Source organism: Falco rusticolus, chromosome 12 (genome assembly GCF_015220075.1).
Source record: "Falco rusticolus isolate bFalRus1 chromosome 12, bFalRus1.pri, whole genome shotgun sequence".
NCBI lineage: Eukaryota > Metazoa > Chordata > Aves > Falconiformes > Falconidae > Falco > Falco rusticolus.
This window is the reverse complement of record NC_051198.1, coordinates 17090540-17114891: the sequence shown is the minus strand read 5'-3', so window position 1 is coordinate 17114891 and position 24352 is coordinate 17090540. Positions and strand designations below refer to the sequence as shown.

Here is a 24352-nt window from a genome sequence, read left to right as displayed (position 1 = left end):
GGACCGAAGTCTGTGCTGTAAAAATGCTGTTGCCCACAACAGAAGCATGAGTTTACATCCCTAGCAAATTTTGTTTTTCTAAGCTAAATACTTCCCATGTCTTCTGGGACAGTCAGGCTTCTTACCAACCGAGAGAACAGGCACAAAGGCAAAGTGACAGCAAGCTGTGACTTGAGGGAACCCACATAAGCCCTCCGAACGGGAACATCCCTAGGTTTCATAATGTTACCTACTGTACAGGGTAACCTAGCAGGTATGTAACTTATACAGAGCTTACGAGTTCTTCCTGGCCATGGAAACAGCCACCACAAAATTCATGTTTAGCATGCTCATATTTATTAAACAAGATTTTTTATTAGACATATGCTATATATACAGTCATCAATTCTAACAGTGCCAAACATTTAGTGTTGTAAAGATACATGGGAATAGAGGAAGGAGACGCACATTTGAAAAGTAAGAGGGAGAGAAAACCTCAAATGAGTCTCTTGGATAGAAGCAGAACTCCTTCCCTTTCCTTCTTTCTAATTTAGTGATAAATCATGCTTATTACAGTTTTACTGTCCTGCAGGGTTGGTTGTTCTTTTTCTTCTTGAGGTGAAATAACAGCCTCACATTCAACCAAGCCACAATAGTGTTTTTGTTCTTGGCTTCAATATAGTTGCATATAGAGTATGAAAGTCTTAATTAGTCACCATCAGATGGAAGGCTAGAGTGCATTTGGCATACCCAGTTTTTCACATTATGCAAGCAAGCTGAAAATCTCTGCCTTGTTACATAAATCTACACAAAAGATTGACTGTAGAGCTGTATTTTCCAATTCAGCAATTAATAAGCTATAATCACTTCCACTTAGAGTCTGGTCTTGTCGCCCTTAAAGCCAATGGGAATTTTGCTATTGACTTCAGTGGGGAGCTGAATGTCACCATCTGGGACCCGCCGCTTGCTAGTACGTAGCAGAAGTTTGACAAGCCTTCCAAGTGAATCATATTTCTCAAGTGTGTCTCAGCAATTAAGAAATTTTGTGTTGAGTTAAATTAATCCCTGCCCTCCCCCTTTCTCCACCCAAGCATAAGGCATATAGCTGGAGCCTATTTCATTGAGATGTTACTAGTTCTGTAAAGATACAGGTAACGTACACTTCACACACACACAAGAAAAGAAAAGAAAAAGTGAGTAGTTCACTCTGAAGGCAGAACCTTAAAGGTAGCATTGATAACAAAGTCAGCAGTTTATGAGCATATTAGTCATTTATGAGATTACCCCATGGAGGGATTCTGCTGTACTTTATTATATCAGAACATGACATGCTTTGAATAATAATAATAAAAAAGATTAAAGCAGTAAAAAGCTTCTTTGTAATGTAACAGGCGCCTACACTGTGACTCTTATTGATGAGCTGATGATTAGGAAGCAGTGTAATTATGTTTCACAAGCAGAGCAGAACAGTCCAGTCACTAAAACACTTTGAAATGAAAGCCTTTTGATTTTGTTCCACCAGAAGTATTTAATCAATAAAAGTAATGTTCTACTTTGTCTAAATAAATTAAATGAAGGATGATTAAATACTCCTAGGAAGAAAACAAATTTCAGAGATAGAAGGATAAACACAGCAACAATTATCTGCAAAACAGTTGTTAAATTTCACAGGCATGGCTTTGTACGTTTGTATGGTGGCAATGTAGGAGAGACTGACAATAAATAGCTTCTGTTAATGGCCATATACACAAGGAATATTTCTGTATAAAACCTGCTGAATCAAGTTTCCAGCCTTACTGAGTCAAAATGCATTATTTTTAGGGCATTAGTTTGATGGCATACTGTCTTCAGGCATCAAAGATGTTTAAAAGGAAAGATTGTCAGTGTGGTCAAAGGTTTAGCTGAGTCAGTTCCCAATTTTGCTACTCAATGTGACTACGTCTGCTTACAAATACAAACTCTTAATAGTATGAGTACTGTTTGCATATTCCAGCTCTAATTTTATTGCCATTGATCAACTATTTTTCCTCAGCTCACAACAGTGAATTACAACAGGCAGGACATCATAAAACTTTACATCTGAGAAGCCTAAAGCTCCACACTGAAAACTCGTTCTCTTCAAATACTACAAAATATTGGGATGGGGGATGTCACCCTTCGAACATTTAGATGAAGCTTTAAACCTGAGTTGTACTTTTGTCAGTTTATTGTTTAAAAAACACAGGACAGTTCAAAAAAGCATTTAGAGTTAAACATTATTTGATTTGTCACATGGGTCTTCGTTCCTTCTAGGCTGCTAATTTCAAGCTATTGCAGAGGAACAGCACAGACCAACCAGACAGAGATATGTACTAGTTCAGCCTTTTTTTCTCTAGGCAGAACAATACCATTTACATTCTTAACTTTGATACTTTTTAGAGAGTGATATTACTTCTTCAGCCTCTTAAAACCAATGCTGTGCTAATGACACCTTCACTTTACTTGTGGTATTGATAGTTCCAGCTCCTAATTCTAAGGTATAAAAAGAGATAGGTATAGATTTAAATTATGAGGTGGTGGGTTTTTTTGTGAGTATAGTTTTTAAATCATCTGATTCTTGAGCTTATCGGTCACCTAAATAAGGAAACTATTAAATAGTTTCCTAAATAAATTCACTTTCCCACAAGTCAGCCTTAGAGCCCAAAGGGAGGTGCTTTTAGGACAGGGACTCTCAAGAAATGTGCCGTCAGCAGGCATTATTTTGGGGGCAGCATGGATCTTATTCGAAAAATTAGAAAAATCCCACACTCTTACCTGAATGCTCAGACCATCTCAAGAACTCAAATGCCAGAACTCAGATTTCCAGTCTTGAGTAGAAGCCTCAAATGAACATCCCCTTTTATATTTAAAATGGCTGAATTTTCCCAAAGATAAGCATCCTTGCTAACGACTGCCTTAGTGCAGTTTTGCATAATGAAAACTCAGAAGCGGTTTATTTAAGACAAGTGTTACATATTGTGCGTTCCTGTCCTGCCGCATTATTTATATCTCTGACCCCTTTTCTCAGTGTGTACAAAAGGTCAAGTAGTGACGGGCCAGTACCGTATGCTTGCCAAGCACGGTGGCTATGTGTGGCTGGAGACTCAAGGAACAGTGATTTACAATACGCGCAACCTACAGCCTCAGTGTATCGTCTGTGTCAACTATGTGCTGAGGTAAGTTGTGTGGGGCAGAAAAGCCACATGTGGATTCATGTGCTGGAAGAAACGCAATAATCAGAGGAACTTTTGAAGGGTCTATTTATTCAGTGTTGTTATTCTGAAATCAGTTTAGTCATGTTTGTTCAGTCTTGTTTACTGATGTTAGACATCGATGAAAAATGTGGCATGCCTGTTCCCATACACGCTGTTGAAATACACCACAGCCTTCCCCTTCTGCAGAGTGGCTGCTGTGCTGATACAACAAACTATAAAGCCTGCACTGAAGATTTTATTGCGTAACACAACTGCCAATGTGTTTTGTTTCTCTAATGCAATGACAGAGAGGTAAAATTAAGTAGTAACTATCTTATGTTGCTAGGAAAGGCTGTTTACCACCTCAAAAATCAGGACCAATCAGGAGTTTTGCCTCTGTTTGGCACAACTCAAGTATTTTTGGTCCTAGATGGGGCCAAAATAGGAAATACTTATTTGAGTGATAGTCAGGGTCATTATAGCCTCGACTACAACCCTCTTAAAAAGCAGAGCAACAAAGCCCTGAGTATTCCCACAGAAGTCCTGACCACAGTCTCTGCGTCATCTGGCATGGTGGTGCTGAGCAACGCTGGAACCGTGCCTCGCCTGTCGACAGCCTGGCGTGCAACTGAGAGAGGCTGAAATGCTTGTATGGGCCCCAGCTTTTAGAGAGATTTTACTGCCTACATTAGCCACATCTTTTTTGTTTTAGAGTGCAAAATGCCTAAAACCTATTTTCTTGTTAGTGAAATTGAGAAGAATGATGTTGTGTTCTCCATGGACCAAACGGAATCGCTCTTCAAGCCTCACCTGCTGACGATGAGCACCGCCTATGAGAGTGGCATCCCCGGGATGGAGAAGAGTGACTTCTTGTTTACCAAGTTAAAGGAGGAACCAGAGGAACTTGCTCAGCTGGCACCAACACCTGGCGATGCCATTATTTCCCTGGATTTTGGTTAGTTTGTATAAATAATTCTTGTGCAACAAAGAGCTGTGTGTGAGCCTACATTTAGAAATTTAATAGACAAGGTCTGTTTGCTGTGTGTACAAATTGGGAGTAATGGCTGTAAGAGCCCACGTGCTCACACCAGTGGAAAATTTCTGTGAATGAGAGCAGAATCAGGCTTTCTTGCTGACTAAACAACATGCATTAAGTCTATGCCAACTTATTGTCATGGCAACTGGGAGCGGTGTTTACTTTTAATGAATAGCTGCAATTATATCATAACACAGCACAAGCTAAAAGTGTTCATTAATATTGTTAAAACCCCATCCAGGGACACAGAAGTTTGAGGAAGCCCCTGCCTTCACCAGTGCTGTTTTGACACCAAACAAATCATGGCCAGTGGAAGCGAAAAGCCACGCTGCTCAAGGTGAAACACTGACGATACCATCCTTTACAATGCTGCAGATTGCACCTGGAAGCAGTACACCAAGTGCAAGCAGCAACAGTAGCTGTTCCACGGTAAGAGCTTTAAAAAAAATATGCATGTTATGTTTTGTATGTGAGTCCCATCGACATATGTAGATGACTTTTTCATGTTAGCAGTCCTATCTTGTTGCTTATTAACAAGGCCCAGTGTATCTATATCCCTCCTGTACTGCGTATATCTTAAGTATCAATAGTAAGATGGGAACTATATCCTGCCTTTACATTGCAATCCTCATTTTCTCCCGGCTGTCCCTCAGTAATTACTATAACCTATAAAAGAATTGGTAGAAGAATGTGCTACCATCTTTCCTTCCTGGAGTTAGCCTTAAATATAAGGCCAATGTAGACAGTCTGGCTGCTAGCAATGTTGCACCAGACCCATCCTCCTTCCGTTTGTTAACTAGAAGCTATATAGTCTTTAGAAAGCTTACCCAGCTCGGGCTTTGAGAGCAGCTCTGCGGAGTTCCCCACTGAAAGAATGAACGTGCTTTTTTAGGGCATTGCCCCCAAGAGCAGGAGCCACTCTCAGCCAGCCTTTACTAGAGGGTGTCCAATATCTTAAGAAAGGCATTGAGGGTATTGTTGAGCATCTCCCTTCTTTTTATATTTATATAATTTAATAGTGTACATTTCATGTTCCTTGTCTGACTTGCCAAAAAACACTTAAACAACAACTGGGTTCCTCTATAGGGTGCCTATGTTTTGTAGTGACAAGTAATCTCATGTTGGAGAAAAGCATATGATAGAAGTGGACACTTTGGGGTTCTGAGGACACTATACATAGAGTCTGGCCACTTGCTTTTCATAGAAAAGATACGTTACTGAACAGTACGTTATAAATAGCATGATGCTAAGCCAATACTGTGGTTGTCTTGCCACTTATGGCAAATTCTTATTTCTGTGCAGCCAAGCAGCCCAGGAGATTATTACAATTCTGTGGATGAAGATTTTAAGGTTGAAGTGATTGAAAAACTTTTTGCTATGGACACAGAATCAAAAAGTCAGTGCACCTCCCAGGTAAGGAACTAATCTCTCTTCCAAAAGCCAGAAAACCAGTCCCCTGCTACTAGGTAGTACAGATGCATGTCATAAGTGCAGGTATCATGATCTAATATGCAAACTGCATTTGTACATATACACCGAAGTTTTGATGCACAACATTGTTAAAAGCTGGTGTGTAAATTGCTATCCCTAACTCTGAAGCGAGTACTTTACGGTGTCACTGTGGCAGCACTACTAAGAAGAAAGAAGCAGCAGAAACCTTTCAGAATTCAGCGGCTTCTGTAGACTAGATAGGAATATAAGCAGCACCAATTTTTCTTTTTTAATCTGGCCTAATGACTAGCCAGTAAACATCCTTTCTAGAACAAAATACAAAAAAGCCAAATGAAAAAGGAGTGCCCCTCATAGCACATACCTCCTTTACAAAATGAAAACTGTAATTTTTTATATATTCTTCTTGGTTTACTTATTGGAGGAGTTCAGAGATGTGACGATTACTTGCACATAAACTAACATATAGTCTCCATCTCCTGCATTCTATTCAGGGTGTAAGTGTAGAAATTCCCTCTATAAATAAATAAATCCACTACCATAACATTATGTCAAGTGAGCTAATGAATAAAAGGCGTAGGCCTGATTCAGCCCACCTAACTTTAGATACTTAATTGAAATGCCTTTACTAAAGGCTTATGCTCTTTTATAGTTAAGAGAAAGGAACAGGCATTGCTGGCTGGCAGCTCAGACCATACACTCATCTCCTCCTATTAATCCTGTGGAGAGTTTGGGGTGACTGGGGCCCAAATGAGGTGCTTCAGTCTGCCAGTGCAATTTGCAGGCTTAGGTAGGCTGTAGTCCATGTCCTGAAGAAATTTTATGTAAGTCTGGACATAGTAACATTAAGGAAAGTGATAGAAAGAGTGGACAGATAGGAGGAAATTGTGGATCAGGATCAAACTCAATGCTAAGACTTGACATGTGCAAACTTCAGTTTTGTCTGATTCAGTATCCACTTGCTCAGGTGTGTCCCACCACATCAGCAGCTTTGGTGGGAAAAATGAGTGTTAGAAAAGTGCCCCTGTCATGAGGTGATGGGTGGGCCAACATTGATTTCCCTCTCTGTTCAGCTTTGGTCAAATGCCAAGACAAATTAATTAAAGATTTAAGTGCAAGTGTCCTTCCAACTATGTTTTTTAAAACTTTTGCATGTTTATATACTTTTTTTTTCCATGTAGCTGGATTATGAGGAAGATATGTTTTCTATTTTAGCATGAAAAAGCCTGAGGTTGAACTACATGCCACATGTTATAGACTCTTGGCAGACAAGTTATTCAAAGTGTAATGAAACACAAGATCTGCTTCAGATCACACTGTTACGGGTTACATGCAAGCTGCTTTAGCAAATACTGCTTATCTGGGAGGGTTTTTTTCTTCAGTTTCTTGTCTTACTTTGCTGATGGTGATATGATGAACATGTATGCTAGTTATAGAAATAAGACATCTTTAAATAAGAGCTGGCCAGTTTCATGTAGGTAAATTTATTATTAACTTTTAGTTTCTTATGAACTTACTTTATTCCTGCGCAGACTGACTTCAATGAACTGGACCTTGAAACCTTGGCTCCTTACATTCCTATGGATGGAGAAGATTTTCAGCTCAGTCCAATCTGCCAAGAAGAATGTCCTCTCTCTGAAAGTGCACAAAATACCCAGCAGAGTCTAAGTAGCATGAGTACCATCTTCCAGCCCCTTCCTTCTGCTTCACAGAATCACTTTCTCCCAGAGAAATATTGCCCACAGCTATCAAATAAAAAAATGAATCCTGGTCATGGGTCCCTGTCATCAGTGTTCTTCAACGATGTGAGTAGGTCATCACTGCCACCATACCATGACCAAGCCAGCACTCCCCTGTCTTCGATGGGAGGAAGACCAAACACCCAGTGGCCACCTGATCCCCTGTTAGAGTATGTTCCTGCTAAATGGAGACTTGTGGATAAATACTCAGGATCCCTATCAAGTTCCTCCTCAGGGCCACCAGTGCATTCTCCGAGCATGCCCACATATAAAAAAAGGTAAGACCTTTTGTGGTATAACTAACTATGTATTTTACTAAGGAAAGGCTTTGGGCAATGAGGAGGGTCATATTCTTGAAAAAAATCTTTTTCTCAATTCAGCTGGAATAAGTTGTTTTGATGGGCATCAGACTGCACCTCTGGTGAAATTAGCGTAGTGCTCTCCCAGTGGCCGTCAGTCTGGTGGAAGCAGAAGTGGGCTGATTTTTCATTGCCTGTAAGGATGCAAGAATGGATTTCTTGCTGGTCAGGTAAAAAATACCCCAGTAATTTTGCAAGGCCTGCTTGACTTTATGCTGTTTAAGGAAAGTACTGAAAAGGCTTACTGGTCCAGCAGTAAGCTGGGAGCCATGCATGCTTTCTTACCTTGCATATATTTTTTGCACAACAGAAAACAGGGGAGAGCAAGGGATGACAGTACACTTATTGTTGGCATATGTAAATACTACAACTAAGATGTAAAATTAGAGGCTCTTTTTCTACAGCCTTTCCTCACTTTGTTCACTTTCTTACACACGTGAACAGTACGCGATGAGATGTAGATCAGAGGATACAGTCCTGTAAGTTTCCTGTCACAGCCAGAAGTGTCTCTGTGGGTCTTGGGTGTTGGTCACACTGAAACATTCAGGAAATCCATAGAACTGCAACGGTCATTTCAAAACGTGGAGCTGTGCGGTTTGCCTGCAGTTTGCTTTCTGGGATTTCTTGTTGGTAGAAATACCACTGTCTGAATATGAACCTGGAAACAGAGGGTTTGTCCCCAGCCAGCAACCTGTGTGTTCAGATTTAATATGCAAAACCAGGGGACAGGCGTGGCACTCAAAATCCTGTCCTTAAAAATCACATGATCTCTTTTCCACGGCATTTTTATGTCTGCCTGGAGAGCCCTAGAGGCTGTTTATGCTAGACTTTCATTAGTCTTTGATCCCAAAAGTCAAAAGTTTCCAAAGCTTGTGGGATGACTAACAAAAGGAAAGAAAAACATTTGAGGTTTGAGGTCTGTCCACTGGCATGTGTCAAAGACACCTTAAATGTCTTTAAATGAAAGAAGAATCTGTATAAATGAACAAGATGGTTTAGATCTGCCTCGTTGCTCACTTACCCAGAGATCTTTTCTCCACAGGCCCCTGGATGCTTTTGGGCAACGAGGCATAGATGTAAACCCAGCAAGAATTGCTCTGTCTAACAGTTTGAAACTGAAGCGACAACTGGATTATGAAGAACAAGCATTGCAACAGCTGAGTGGGGTAATCATAAGAAATGCATCACCTTCAGAACTTTGGACTCACCATCATCATCAGTGTAATTATGTGTTTTGCTTTTCTTCACATTGTAGGGAGATCCATCTGTCATTAACCCCTCTCACCTAATGTGGAAAAGAATGAAATTTCTCAAAGGGGAAAACTGTTCCTTGGTTACAGAAAAGAAGTCTCTCAGCACAAGTGTTCTTACTGGTAAGACAAAAGAAAATGGTTTTGCAATGTTATGTATCGAAACAATTTTGAGAGACAGGTTGAACAGAAACAAAAGCTCTTTCAAAATGATATGCAAGCTCTGTAAATATTACACTAAGCTAAAATTAAAGATCAGGTTGTATCACTAAGAGCTGAACAATTTAAGGTACATTTGATAAATACCAGGTAGATGGTTTCATGTGTGTTCACACCCTTGCTTTGGAGGTAACAGAGATGGGTTTACCTCGTGCTGACCCAAGGTATGGCCATCTCAGAGCTAGGACTGATGCTTTCTACAACATTGTGTTGCCTTACACAAGCATATCTGGGGTGCAGTACCACTTCTAGAGCTAGTGCTGCTTCTGGACTTCATTTGTCACAAGATGTAGGTGTGCCTGCTCCATGTGACCATCACGCCGAGGATCCCTTTGCGTTGAATTAGTATTATCTACTATAATTATTACACTGTCTTAACTTAATTTTTTTTTTCTTCTGTGTAAATCAGATGAATTTGTCTGTAACTCGAGAGGTCTGAGCCAACCAATGAATCAACTGCAGCAGCAGCAGCCACCCACCTGTGGCAGTCCTGGTGAGAATGTGAAAGCAGGAGCATTTCCCCTTCCATTCTACAGTTCCCACTGTCAGGACTATAGTGTCCAGCCAGTTCATAAAGCATCAGGTAAGAGCTGTCAAATACAGAAACTGGAAAATGTTGGTATTTAGTCCCAATACTGACTCCATGAAAGAAAAACATTTAAAAAAAATATAGAGGATGATGATAAACTAAGAGCCAACTAGGTATTGCTCCATCGCATGAAAAATTAGTTGTTTAGTGTGAAACATTGATTTTTACACTTTTCATACATGCTGGAAAAAATCCCTTTGCCCTTCATCTCAATTAACACTTTTACCTTGGAGGTCCAGTCATCCTCCATCCATACTCCTGTCTTGCAATGGAGTTGATTAAATTGTACTAAAAACTTCTCTTGCAGCATTGATATGGGAGGTTTGTAGGTTGGTTTTAACATGTGCCCTCTTAAAATAAGTAATTAAATGGGACATACAAATGTCCTTTCTAATATATAAGGGGAGTGGGTGCCGATTTAGAAACTCTGTTGTTTACTGCAGCTTTCCTCATCTGCATCAATATTGTTTTTCTCAGACGAATCTAAATTGGGGTAGAGGTGGAAAACTGCACGTGTCTGTGTGACACGCTTCCAACAGTTCAAGGCAGAGTGATGCATAGGTTTGCTCTGAAACCTGTAACTGTTGGTGGTTTGAGGCATATAAATGAAATTATAACTGGTATAAACAGAAGAGGGAGGAAAGAACTTCTCTCTCTGGTCTCACGACTTACTTCAGTGATCTCTTCCAGGTATGACCAGTCGCCTGCTGGGGCCCTCTTTTGAACCCTACTTGTTGCCCGAGTTGACAAGGTATGACTGTGAGGTGAACGTCCCCGTTTTGGGCAGGTCTACGCTTCTGCAAGGCAGCGAACTGCTCAGAGCACTGGACCAGGCAACCTGAGCGACCCTGCGATATTCCATGGCCTATACTGTTCAAAACAGCTTCAGTTTTTAAATATATTTTTGCAAGTAGACAATTTCTAATACCAATACACTTTTACAGGATTTTACTTAGATATTGAACCTGTCCACGTTACCAAATAGTGGCCTTTTGAAGTTACTCACTTTATTATTCATACTAAAGAAATACATCTACTGTATTTTCTCTATTGCAATTAAAGTGTTGTTTAGAGAGTTTGATTACCCTCCCCTTATCTCATTACCTGTAATTTATATGCTGACATTTTCTTCAAATTTCATGCTAATAAAAAGCTGTGGTATAAATGCCTCATCATGTGATACTTTGGCTGCAGTACTGCAAAGATTTATTTTTATTGCCAAAGATGAACGAAACAAATTTGATCTCCGACCACAGTTTTTTGTTGATCTGCCAAATTGAAATCCTTTGAGTCTTTCTGTTTTCCAGCATTTATCATATTGTAACTTACATAACTTGCGGAAAACCATACTAAAAGAAAAATCCTGGCTTTCCACCCCCCTCCCCTTCCCATCATTTTTATACACTTGGTTGAAAGAAATGTGAATGGTGAACTGCAATGCTTGTGGGTATCTGTGAAAGTTGCACGTTGTAAGCTTTTTTTCCTCAGACGCAAACCACATTCTCAGCTGCCTTAACCTGGCTTAGCTCTACAGCCAAGGGAGTCCTACAGATTTACCCCAGTGGAGGACTTAGACCTGTGCTTTCAATTTGTGCAGAGGTTTCTTGGTTTGTTGCTTCCTTTTTTTCTTTTTCCCCACTAAAAATTTTTTAAATGTTTTTAATTTGTCTCTGGGTCAGTTGTTAATCATCTCTTGGTACTTTTGCTGTATCTAGGACACAACAACTTTAAGAGCTGTTTCTGCTAGAGAGAATAGTATTTGTTAGGATGTTGCTGATATTTCAGGAATCTGACCAGCGGCCAGTACTAACACCTCTGATTAATGTTACCCTTTTTTCATTTTATATGCTAGATACCAATATAACTGCAATATTGAATCGTTAAAACTAAAAGTTAAAGTAGTATTTCCCAGCATATTAGGCTAACTCAGTTATAAGTAGACAAAAAGAATTAAGGATTTTGTAGTGAGATGAATAGCTGGCAGGCAGGTCTCTCTTGTTTTTACTTGCCTTACATTAATCAGCAGCTAAAATGTCATTAAAAGGCAACCAGACATTTTCAGAGCTCCTTTCCAACTATCATTTGTTGTCATGCACGTATTTTAAAAAATAAGGCTTTGAATGCTTTCAAAGGCAAAGGGATTCAAAGGTTTAAATTAAAACATATTTAAAGAGCAAAAATATTAAAATAATAAACGGCAGGTGAGCAGTTCTGACTTTAAAATACATACAGACCTAGATATACGTTGGGCTATATCATCTTGTTTCCTCCACTGGTATAAATCACCATAGGTTCACTAAAGAAAACAGAACAGTGGCAATGCAAAAAAAGGCAAGAAATCTGGCCCAGAAACTTAGAACAAAGATAGGTTCTTTTGAGACTTCTGATTCTGCTGAAGCTGGGTTTATAAAATTGCTTTGTATCATGCACTGACACTTGCAGAGAGGGGGCCTTGGTTTCACAGAGCACTTCAGAGTTCGCTGTGTTGAGTCTTAACCACACATACTTAGAAAAGCTGAAGATCTTTTGTTATTGGCACACAGTGTAAAAAAAAAAAAAAAAATATAGCCCCTTGTAGGGGCCTATTGTAGGCAATCTTACAAGAGTTTATTACCAAAAATAATCTACTCCTAAAGTGAAGTTATTACCGTGTGGAAAAATTATATTGTAAGCATCAAAATCTGATGAAAATTGGCAAGTAAATTTGCAGTGGCAAGGAATTAAAGGCTTCAAGGATTAAAGACACTTGAATACTGCTCTTCTGTTTCTTATTTGTGTAGTTTCAGCATTAAAAATGTTATAGCCTAACAGTTTACTAAAACACTCTGAAAAAATATTCCATGTCTTAATATTAATCATACTTTTTATCATAATTATTTCACAATCTATATTGCTGAATTCTTATTGACTATATTATAACGTATGGGAACTTTAACTTGATAAGGAAATGTATTTTGACACTGATACCTTATTAAAGTATACTGATCCTAAATTCTTTGTGACTCGTTTGCTATGAATTTGTTATTTGTTGTATCATTGTAAAACAAAAGTATTTATTAAATTATTTATAGAAAATAAAGGTTTGCATTGATCTTTGAAGAATGAAAGAACAAACAAAAGTTACCCGTATTTGAGAGCTGGGAAGAGGTCTGCACCACCAACCTTTTTGTGGAGTTTACCCAGCTTTCCTCCCACAGAGAATCAATGCCGTGCAGAGTGCCTTTCTGAAACAAGGCCCTTGGTTCAGACTGGTGCTTTCATTTCAAAAGTGTATTTCTGTCTGAGGAGCTAAGGCTGCATCTTGTAATGCTACCCTTAAAAAGAACAATTAATAAACAAAATTACATTTTAGAGGCCAAATTGGCACAGTTCCCCACTTCAGTTTTTATGGGAGTAACATTAGCCATCATATTCTGCCAGTCATAAATAACGAGTTTTCCCCCATCCAAGCTCCTGCTTTACCCACCCAGTACTTTATCCCAATGCTGGTTTTCATCATGAAAATCCTTTCCCTATAGAAATGGCCAGTTTTGCCTGTATTACACCGATCACGCGGTAGGAGGGCAGACACATGAAGAAATTCATCTCCAACCATACACTTAAAATGCATGCTGGACTGCATGGAAGCTGTTGGTGCTTGACCCTTCTGGTAAATGCCCATACAGACACCGAGAGCTTCTCAAACAACAGAGAATCTTCTGAATAACCTACAGAAGTGGACTGTCATCGCCTCCTTTGCTAGATGGGATGCTCAGCAGACATAGAAAGTAACTCCTTACTTCTACAACTGTTGTAATCAACAGCAATCGCACAACACACAGCAGTGAGGAGTGAAAGGTGCTGTGCCTTACGCTCCCTTTTAAAGCATCCCATTGATCTTCAGGGCACTTTGACAAAGACTAAGCATTCCAGGTTCTAACCCAATCGATGGTTAAAAAAAAAAAAAAAGGCTAATCTCATGAGTAGAAATTAACCTGTTCTGATCAATTTCTGTCTTTTAAAAGTTGTAACTGCTAACTGCTAATATAAAATAGTGCTGCCAGGCATTATTTTTTGGGGGTGTCCAAACATAGCTTATTGCTAGCACTCGCATTCTGAAGTGCTTTCAGCATTCACGACTCCCATGTTCAAGTAGTTTAAGGAATATATCAGTGGTGCCTTCAGCTCCACCCACCCCCAGCTAAACACTTTTCATGTTAGCAAATTCTAGTGTTTTTTTCCCCTATGTAATGAACATCCTGGACAACTTAGCTCCGATACTACAATTTACATACCCAAAAGACCCAAACCCTGGCCAGAAACATAATACATAGATTGCATCAATAGCCAAGTTTTGTTCTGCTGAACAGGGATTTATTACGGCTTTTTAAAAGTTTTGACACACCACCACCACCAGTAGGCCAGAAAAAGTGCTTAAAATTAAGTGTACATCATCTTTCAGTGCCTAAAAAGCACCATTTCTTGGCACCAGATCTTGTATCTCTAACAGCATAGCACTGATCCCAGCTATGCTGTTCAACACTCATTACATTCTGCTGAAAAATTGGGCAGTATTGCCAAGCTCTCATGACGTGGACTGGTCTCAGTCTCTGGCTGATTTTCAAGTCTACCATCTTTTTAAAATGATCAAGCCGACATTTTTCCTAGACCATAGACTTCACGCAGGTAAGCTTCACACTTCATTGAACAAATGGTTACAACAAAATACTATAGGGAATTCTCAACATCCCAGTGTATATTGTGATTACTAACAAAACTACAAAAAAGTCCAAATAACCTGGAGCAAAGTCCAACCGTCTTTTCAGTTGAGACACCAGCCTCTAAGCACTACAGACCTAAGGACAGTAGGTGATTTCATCACGCTTGCCAACAGTGGGCAGAGTACAGAAAAACATTCACTGTAACACACAACTGCTCCAGTCCTAGATGGCGAAGGTTTCATTTGTTGTTGCTCCCTGAGGAGCTACATAAAGCTACTCACAGACATGCCAGAATTTTTTTATTTTATTTTATTTTTAAGAGCTACAGTGGAGAACTGGAAATACTCACCTACATTCACATAAACAGCATTATTTTCTTCCTTTTTTTTTTCTCCTCCTCTAACTCTCTTATTTTAGGCTTCCCAAGAGGAGAAGAAACAATTTCTAAGAAAAAAGAAAATCCTTAACAATATTTTCTTAGGACAACAAAATCTGTCACACATCCCTGTTCTACTCCCTTCGCACAGGCCAACAGACAGCACAGCAGCTGCCTTCTGGTTATCCAGGGCTGCCTCTGAGCTCACCCTCGACTCTCATTTCCCTGGGCTCTGTTCCTTGTTGCTTTCCTTAGTCAACTGAAGCTACAACAGCACCATAGGAAAGTTCTAGCAATTGGTATGTACCCCATTTTTGGAGGTACACATTAAAAATGGCTCCAAATAAAAAAAAAAAAAAAAAAAAAAAAAGAGAAAAACCTTTTAGTTTGGAAGCACCACTGACATTTCTTTTGTCTGAAACCCATCCCGCATTCTTGGCAGCTTGTGATGTGCCACGGGTCTCAGATGGAACATTTTCCTTGAAGTCCTAAATTCCTCTAATCAAGGAGTTACTTAATTCTCTTCAGTCATGCCTCTCAGTTAGTTAGTGATGTGGTTAAGATGTCTCATTAGGGAGCATGCTCACATGCATGAGCCTGGCTTGCAAAGACTACCTGCCAGCCAGCCGGCACCAGCTACTGCTGCCTTTGACACCGGACAGTAACGGGCAGCTGGAGGCAACAGCAGCTCGTGTGCTAGCTGCTATGGAAATTGCTGCGTCTTAACCACAGCGGCTGGAAGGACTGCTTAGACGGGTCACATCTCAAAAAAACCAACCCCCCCTTAGCTTCACTTTAAGCAAGCCCCCCAAACCCACTTGGAAAGTCTGTGTTTAGATCTTGGAATTACAGACAGAGCTGGCAAGCTAGATCCTCAAAGACACCAGCACCAGAAAACACGAGTGATCCAGGTCTACTTTTTTTAAATTATACGATTTTTAAGCTAATGGTTTGGGGTCTGCCTGTTGGTCTTTGAAGGACTGGCACTGGCTGTGTTTTATAAGAAAAAGTGTTATACCAACAGCTCTAGTGGCTGAAGCTCTGTCTCCCCACAGCACTGACAAAGGCAAACCAACAGCAAAGCCTCCTGTGGCAGAGGCAGCCTACCTCAAGTGTTGCCTCCTCCAGGCATACTGGTGTTACTCTCCGGCACGTAGTTCCAGAAGGACTAAAGGTCCTAGATAAATCATAGCAACTCAGGACCAGCAGCTTGATGGCTTGTTCATCCATCAAATGTGGAAAGCCCTTCAGTCTCTCCACAGCTGAACATGCTTCTTGGCTGCAGCAAGCAATTTTTATTGCTTAGTCTTGATTCCTTTCCTCTAACCCCAATCCCGTTTCTGCCCATAGCTACTAGTTCTTAACTAGGTCTGTGGTTTCATCATCCTGGTTCCTGCCTCATCTGACTTCCCCAGCTCACCTTCCCCTCTTGACAAGCCTGCTCCAACCCGTGGCATCTCTACATGCCCCTTGTTGCAGGCAGCATAGATTCAGGGTCTTCCATTATAGGGTCTCTCTGGTCATGTCCTTGCCCGTCTCTTTGGTACGACTGTTAGCCAGATCCCCAGGTCCCCAGACTTTTTTTGCTCAATCCCTCGGCTTCTGTGCTTCTTGATCTGAGCTCATGTTGAAAAAGTCCAAATGCCATTCCCAGTCTTGCTGCTGGGCATGACAGACCACAACCCTTGCCCTGACATGAAAGCAGATCTAATGCTCCAAGTCACAGGAAGCTAGAACATCCTCCCGAGAGCTGCAACACCACTACCAATTCATTTCAGGCATTTTCCTCAGCTATTAGATGGTTCTTTCCATTCGCTACTCAAGCAAGCAAAAAGGTTCTGCTTACTCACACTCAGGATCTCTTCCATCATCTCCTTGACACTGCTTTGAGCAAAATGCTAACAAATTTCAGACACACGTATAGTTTCTCCTGAAGTTTTGGAAATGAGAGCATTAGCTGAGCAATTTCCCCAGATGGCTGAACTCTGTAAAGCCAGAACAATTTCCCATCCATAAGAGGAGCAGTATGGGTTTACTCTTTTAGTCCTATCAGCATCATAGAGCTAACACTAATGGGAAGAGAATCCATGTTTATGTTTCCCCAAACCTTCTCCCCATACAAATTGCCTGTTCAGGACAAAAATGAAGCCTGAGATAGAGAGGTGAATACACTTGTTAGGGTGCTTCCAGATGCTGGTATGTTCAAACTTGGAGAACCTTCAGGTCCCCCAGAGAAGAGTGACCCACAGGGATCTCTCTGTACCGTTATAACCCATAAGTCCGAAAAATCAAAGGTTAACACTCCTGCAGGCAAACTAAAACCCACTTCTATGCCTGCTGGAGAGAGTGACAGTAAAGTGATCACAACGTCTCTTCAGCAGAGTTTTCCAGAATAAAGCTCTTTCTAAAGACACTGACAGGGATGCATTTCCAAGTTACAACTGTTTATACAACTCAATTTTATTTTAGACTCTCTAGTGAAAAAAAAAACAAACCAAAAAAACCAACCAAAAAACCCCAGCAGCCTGAAAGTCTTGCTCTTTCTTTCTCAAGATGTTGGTAAAGGCCAAATATGAGATGGAAGGGGAAACACAAGTCCAAAACACCCCACAACTGCCAAAAACCCAGACAGAAGCCCACAGCTCCCTGGCATTATTTCATAGCAGAAGTTGCATGAACCTCTAAGTGGCAAACCACCACAACAAAGTGGCCTCATATGATGAGCCTTATGATCAATACAAAAACATATATATATATATATAATTTTAATTCAGCCCCCCCTCCACACAGCAGCACCACAACAGTATTACACTGGATGAAACGAAGCATAAAATGGATGTTGTCACCATTCATTTTTAGGTACATCGCAGGACACCCATCGGCTTTTTTCCCTGGAAGAGCAGGCAATACTAATTGTGTCTATTGCCTTACTGCTCACACAGATAGTGCTGTCCAGCCCCCAAAGCACACTGGAGTTCACAGAAAGCAAACCAATGGAAGTTTACTGGGAAAACAGGTTGCTCTCCGTTATATTAACTTAGGCTGCAAACACTGAGATGAACTTTCCTGTGCTTGCTCCACTACAATGGCGCTTGCATTTTCCAGCAGATTTACACTTTCTAACACAGGTGGCTGTTCACACCTTCAATTCATTTAATCTTTAGTCAGCTTTTGGAGTGCACTGGCTTTTAGGGCCAGTCCAATCACTGCAGAAATCTCAAATATAAAGGAGACACCAACATTTAATACTTTACTTTTTGGTCAACATCCCTCTCCCCTTTCAAAATTTCTCTTCTGCAGAAATGATTCTGTTTAATGATAGGCAACACCCTGAACAATTACGTGCTGGATTTGCTCCTTTCTAGTATCTCTTTCTCCCTTCCCTGGATCAACAGCAAGCACAGTCTGTGCAAAGCCATACAAGCACTCCGAAAAGTGGACAAAAACCTGGCTTTCGTAACCATCAATTATATCTTAATAGACCAAATCAACACTTTAACTTCTGCTTTCATTTTTAGATTGACTTCTCCAACCTCTCCTCTTACACATTCTCCCTCCCTCCATGCAAAACCAAGAAAGCACCTTCAGAAAACACAAAGTCACTAAAATACTTGTCTGGGTAACCAGCAGAGGAACCAGGAGCCAAAGTAGTATCTGGAACTCATTTAAGTTCATTGGAAAGACAGGGAACGTTCAAGTTAACAGGACTCTCATTCTTTCTGCAACACAGTCCCTGCTGGGCAAGGTTTGTTTGCACTGAGGTTTTGTATTAGAAACACATACACTTAGCTAAATATGATTTTGTTTATCCAGGATTTCTTCTGTCCTGTTCAGTGCACCAATTCCACAAACCTGTGCTGAAAATAATAAACAGGGTGAAAAGTGTCTGTGCCCAGTGCTCAAGAGCCACAACAGGTGCCTCTAAATGGCAGAGCAGCATGCTAGGCATACCCAAAAGACTTGTCCTGAAACCTGCTCAGAGCGGGTCCTCTTCAAAACCAGCCAGGAGAATGCCTTCCCTGGTGGGTATGTTGAGACTGGATCCCAAATAAGCCATCTCGGAGAGCAGGAAATGCTCCATCTCCTGCTGAGCCATTCCCCAGGACATTCCCAAGAAAGCAGAAGTGACCTTCTTCCTCCCCTTCCGTTTTGCCCACATCACTCCTCATTTCCATAGAAATCGGTCAAAGAGTATTTGATTCTTACAGGCAAAACTGTGGCCCGACCCATGCCAAGGAAATAAATCCCACATGTTCACAAAGCCCACGCTACAAACCGGTTGCTGAGGGGTGACCATTCCCAAGCCCCTGGAAAACGGGTCTGGCTGCAGCCTATAGCAGGAACTCATGCTCTCCATAGGGCACTCCTGACCCTGACACGGGAGCGCTTCGCGTGATGCAGGACATGCTGCGGCTGTGCCCAGCAGACACTGCTCTTCCTTGAGTCACAGGCCAGAAGCACAGTGGCTGAACAAGCTGTTCATTTCACGTGCTGTCCCCAACATAGGTCACCTATATGAAACCCAACTACTTAGACTTAATGCAGATAATGCACAATTCACTTATATATGGAACAAGAGGGTAAATAAGCCTGGCAATGCATTTACTTCCATGGTTCACTGACATACTTTGTGGCTGAGCACCACAGAGCAACATCATGCACGGCAAAAGCTGCTTAAGAGGAAATTGCCCCAGGAAGCTTTCCAAAAACTGTACTTTCCACACTAGACCCCCAAGGTTCACTGCCTGAAGGGCGACAGCATAGCACACCCACTATGCTAGTGTCCTACCCTGCTCCTCCCAGAGAGCCAAACCGTAATGGCAGCAGCTCGCTACGATCAAAAGCGGCATTGCAAGGGTCTCCCAAGCACACGTGCTCAGCAGCCCTCACTCACAACAGCTGATTTCAGAGCGGTCAGATACCTCCCCAGTTTGCTGCACCCCTCAGCCATATCCTGCCTTCCCACACTTCCAAAATGCCAAATTTTTCTCCTGGGTGAACATCTCCAGCTTGCTTTTTCCCAACATCCAACAGCATTTAGAAATCCTTTTCCAGATGCTCTTATTGGAAATGTAGACCACAAAATTACAAAAGGAGTTCTGGGATCTTATCTGTACCACCGGTGACTCATCTTTGAAAGCAGTATTGCTGCAACACCAAAATGTAAATCCACATTTATTTATTTATTTATTTTTAAGTGAGCTACATAAGAAAAAGGACGTGGACAGTCACTCAGTCACGTGCAGCACACACTGCAGGTAGGCCTAGTTTTGACAGTAAGAGACGCACATGGAACTAAATCCATCTCCAAAGAGATACAGGCTTGCGGGACTGAGCTCTGTTAAGAAAACTATGCGTTCAAAACTGAATTTTAAAGACATATGTCATAGCTGTACAGCTAATGCCAGATACAGGAGACTGTTGCACCTGTGCCACACGGTGCCGGTAACTGAGCTAACGCTGAAAGAGTAAACTCACCCGCCTGCAGGATCGCCAGTCAAGATCCAACCAAACAGGTATTTTTGCAATAACCAAGGAAACAGGACAGAGTTCATTTGAAGGCAGAAGTCAGCAGGATACAAAGAGGCCTTTCTGAAAATAATGCCAACTATTCTCTCCATTTCTAAACTGGAAACAAGTAGACTGTCATCCTTTCTACCCAGTCGTAACATGTTCCTGCCCAACATTTCTTTCAACTGATAATTCACATCTTCAGTTACATCTTCAGATTTTTCTGCTTTATTAAAAAACAAACAAAAAAATCACCTGACTTACTTGGACTTTTTAGGTTCTTAATGTCTCCCCTACAGAAATGTAATATACAGGCTCTAAAAAATGAGCTGTTTTGAAAACTTAACTTTTTCAACAGCTCAGAGAAGATGGCTGTCATCCTTTCATTTTCAAGCAGCAGTTTGTGTAGATTTTAGTACAATCAATTCGTGTCTATGTCATGTTTCATTTTCATGCTTCATTTTACAAGCCACTAATCAGACTAATGAGGTTGAATGTGAAGAAATCCCTTTGTTTCAAGCTGAACAGCCTCTGAAACCACAGTTATAATGGTTTGTCTTTGCTTATTCATTTCCTGTTTGCAAGCAACAGCGAAAAAAAAATGGCATTATGGAATTTTTCTGTTAAACCTGCTAAACCTTAAAGATGGCAGAAAGCCATCTTATTACAACATCCCTTGTAATTTACAGGAGCTCAGGCTGTATATTGATGCAAGGGAGTCACAGTGCCTTCCACTCTGTGAACATGCTCAAATGAAAATAAAATCTTATTAACTGCTTTGGGGGTAGGGTCACAAACATGTTCCGTATCTTCCAAATCAGTGGCTTAAGACAGTCTGGTGAGCAAATGCCTGCTGTGCTGACCATGCTCCTGCACAGAGAAGCCGATTTCCCCCCATGTCTTTGTACAACATGTCTAGGACCTGGGTCTGGACTAGGACCTTCCTGCTTCGTTAGCCCATCTAAACCATGAGCCACATACAGATAGACGAGCCACACGTAGATAGATAACTCACAGCAGGAGACAGAAGCTAGAAGCGGAGATGGAAATTCCCACTCGAGGATTCATTACAGAGCCGTCCCTAGCTGCAACACAAACCCGCCAGTGCTCCTCAGAGCTTTTTGTCACGAGTCAACAGGAAAAGAGGGAGATGCACAAAGAGCCTTACAAGGGAATACACGCAATTACGGGATGGTGCCACAACAGGCGACACTGTCAACCCCCACACCACTCCGATAAACTTGAAATTGTAATCTCAAAACAGTCTTGGCTTGGATTTACTTTTTCTTGACTAACTTTTGTTTAATATGACATACAAATCTCCATCCCACCCTTGCTTTGGAAAGCAAATTAGTGGTCACAGTACATAACAGTAATCAGAGAAAGGCTCGTTTCTGATCCTCTAAATGCCTAAGTAGCTGCCCAGACCATCTGTGGAACAAGTAACAAGTACACTGCACAGTTAGGAGGTCACAGAGCGCTCCTCCTTTACCATCAAGGTTGCTATGGGTGTCACTAGACCTGCTCAGTACGAATATATAAGGTTCAACTCTGGTTCAGAGTTGTCTGAAAGATACTGGATATACCTGTCAAAGGGCATGGAGATGGGGAGGGAGTAAGGGTACCTTTTTTTAGCTTGTAGCATGATGACAGCACAAACACATGCCATGGTTTAAATCTGGGAAAAGGAAGGCTTCCGTTCAAAGCAGAATGCATCTATAGACAAAATCCATGCAACCCATTTCTTCCTAAACCCATAAGCCAGTGATGTATGAGAAATACACTCCTGCTACAACACATCCTGGGCTGCGACAGAAGCTTTAATCCTTCAGGCGTCACCCATAACATCCTGAGTTGAAAGTCAATGGGGCTTAGGGGCATTAGAGGTCCCAGTCACTAAACCTCCTGCTCCCTGGCAGTCCATGGAGATGGGGTGAATATTTATCATGGCACAGCAGGGGCCAACACTACTTCCATATGGGCTCTGCCTGGTTAACATTCAGCACTTTCCTAGGGGAACAGAGGAGCAACTCTGGTAAGAGGACAGAAAAAGGCTGTTCACCTCCTGCCCTTTCCCACTCCCGGAACAAAGACACCCATCACATAGCAGCACCCTCTGTATCAGGTAGAGCCTGGCTGCAGAGACAGATGTGGGAGGACTGGGGCAGAGCACACGGTGAGACACAGTACCACTCTGATGGCTGCTACCACCACAGCACAGGTGCACGACTGTTAGCCAGAGCCTACACGCACCCACAGAATTCAGACATTTGAAAGTGCTTTTGTTTTTCTCCTTCACAGAAGACAAACCTGACCCACTCATCAGCAGTACCATGGCAGGTAAATAACCGAGAGCTGATGATCTGAAGAGTTCTGTGCACAAAAAGCATTTTAGCTTTCAACTATCTTGAGCGATCCTCTGATGTTTAATTAGCAATAATTAAAGAGCAAACAAAAAGCCTGAATCCTTTCATGAATACTTCATAGGTATATGCTAGTTATTTCAAACAGGAGCTTGGTTCCAGGGTGGCAGACTCCCTTTGCACAGGAGCTGAGGAAAAGCAAACTAATCTGTTAAAGAAATAGTGCAAAAAGGTGTCAGATTTCTTCCAAAACAGAGATATTTTTGACAACATACTGGTTCGTAAGCTTAAACAAGATGACTGACTAATGACAGTGATCCCCCATAATCAGCCTCAAGACACAGGTGTTATTAAAAATCAACATGTAGATTTACTGAAGTCTTTAAACACCGTACTGCCTCCCAGACATGGGAAGAGAATAAAACTGCCTGAGCAGCTTGGGTTTGGCATAGAAAAAAACAGTTAATTAAGGAACTGGGTTATTCCCAAACCGTGCTTAAGAAGCCCCATTATACCTGCTGCACAATAGGTGGGATCCATTTTCTTTCAACAACGCTTATGTTGGACGTTAATTCAAGACTGTATCGCATTTAACAAATACTCCCCGAAGACAAACTACCTTCTGCCGAAAAGAAGTCAGTCACGTCGCTGGGAGTACTGCAAGGGGAAGCTCAGTGACTACAGCGTGTGGGTGAAAAGGTGACATGGACACACACATTCAAGCAAGTTTAAAGATGGAACATGGAATATCGTTTGGAGTCATCAGGGATACAGGAGGAGCAATGAAAAAGGATGATGGTGTTCTTCAAAGTGAGGGGGCACAGACTTTACCATCCCTGCTATGCCCGACACTCACTTTTGGCGCAGTCTGTGTTTCGCCCCTCCAGAGGCACGTGCCCCAACCTGAAGAATGCCCGCTCTGTGCTGCCGGCTGCCGCTCCCGCGCTCGGCAGAGCAGGGGGTAGTAACCACCTCGCAACCATCCCCCAGGCACGCTCATCCCCCCGCGGTGGGCGCGGGGGGAGGACGGGACAGAGCCCCACAGCTTTCACGCAGCTGCAAGGGCAGCAAGCCACACGCAACTGGTAACTCGGCAGACACGTCGCCTCGCCAGCAGATGTGGAAACAGCCTGCGGAGCCCTTCCTGTGTGAGGGCGCAGCTGGTACGGGGGCTGCCCTCGCCTCCTGCCCCCGCCATGCCAGCTGCATGGCACAGCTGGGCACTCGGCTGGCCAGGGGGGACCAGCACACGCTGGCACGGGAAGGAGGGAGGGCACAGAGAGGGCCAAAAAACAGACGGAGGGAGCAGAGAAACGAACAACAGTACCAGCACCACAACACTACACCTCTTCTTAGAAGGCCCGTGCCCCAGGACGCCACAGGCACTTGCCTTCCCCCTCTGTGGCCACAGGAGCCTGCTGGGTGCACCAAAGGGCACCGCGGCAAGAGGCAGGAGCATCAGTTTCAGCAGGAGGACTAAGAAATGAAGACCATACCAGCCAAGCCCTGCCAGCAGCTTTTGCCTCATTTTAGCTCAGGAAGCACCCTGACCACGGGAAGGAAGGAGGCT

At 42.0% G+C, this 24352-nt stretch overlaps 1 protein-coding gene and 1 long non-coding RNA gene across 11 annotated transcripts in view; one reads left to right on the top strand and one right to left on the bottom strand.

The window, feature by feature from the left end:
* EPAS1 (endothelial PAS domain protein 1) overlaps positions 1 to 12827 on the top strand; it is a 115647-nt gene extending 102820 nt beyond the window's left edge. For 9 of the 10 annotated variants that reach the window (XM_037405552.1, XM_037405556.1, XM_037405558.1 and 6 more), the window contains 9 exons: positions 3026 to 3173; positions 3938 to 4146; positions 4469 to 4656; positions 5530 to 5640; positions 7209 to 7693; positions 8817 to 8940; positions 9030 to 9147; positions 9653 to 9826; positions 10523 to 10913. In XM_037405552.1, the coding sequence (XP_037261449.1) occupies positions 3026 to 3173; positions 3938 to 4146; positions 4469 to 4656; positions 5530 to 5640; positions 7209 to 7693; positions 8817 to 8940; positions 9030 to 9147; positions 9653 to 9826; positions 10523 to 10674 (1709 nt within the window). In that variant the 3' untranslated portion in view covers positions 10675 to 10913. Of the gene's footprint in view, positions 1 to 3025; positions 3174 to 3937; positions 4147 to 4468; positions 4657 to 5529; positions 5641 to 7208; positions 7694 to 8816; positions 8941 to 9029; positions 9148 to 9652; positions 9827 to 10522 lie in introns of all 10 variants that reach the window. The other variant, XM_037405549.1, reaches the window with a different exon arrangement.
* Positions 11314 to 24352, bottom strand: part of LOC119156117 — a 40537-nt gene continuing 27498 nt past the window's right edge. The window contains exon 2 of the long non-coding RNA XR_005106975.1: positions 11314 to 13146. This is a non-coding gene — a long non-coding RNA (uncharacterized LOC119156117). The remainder of the gene's footprint in view (positions 13147 to 24352) is intronic.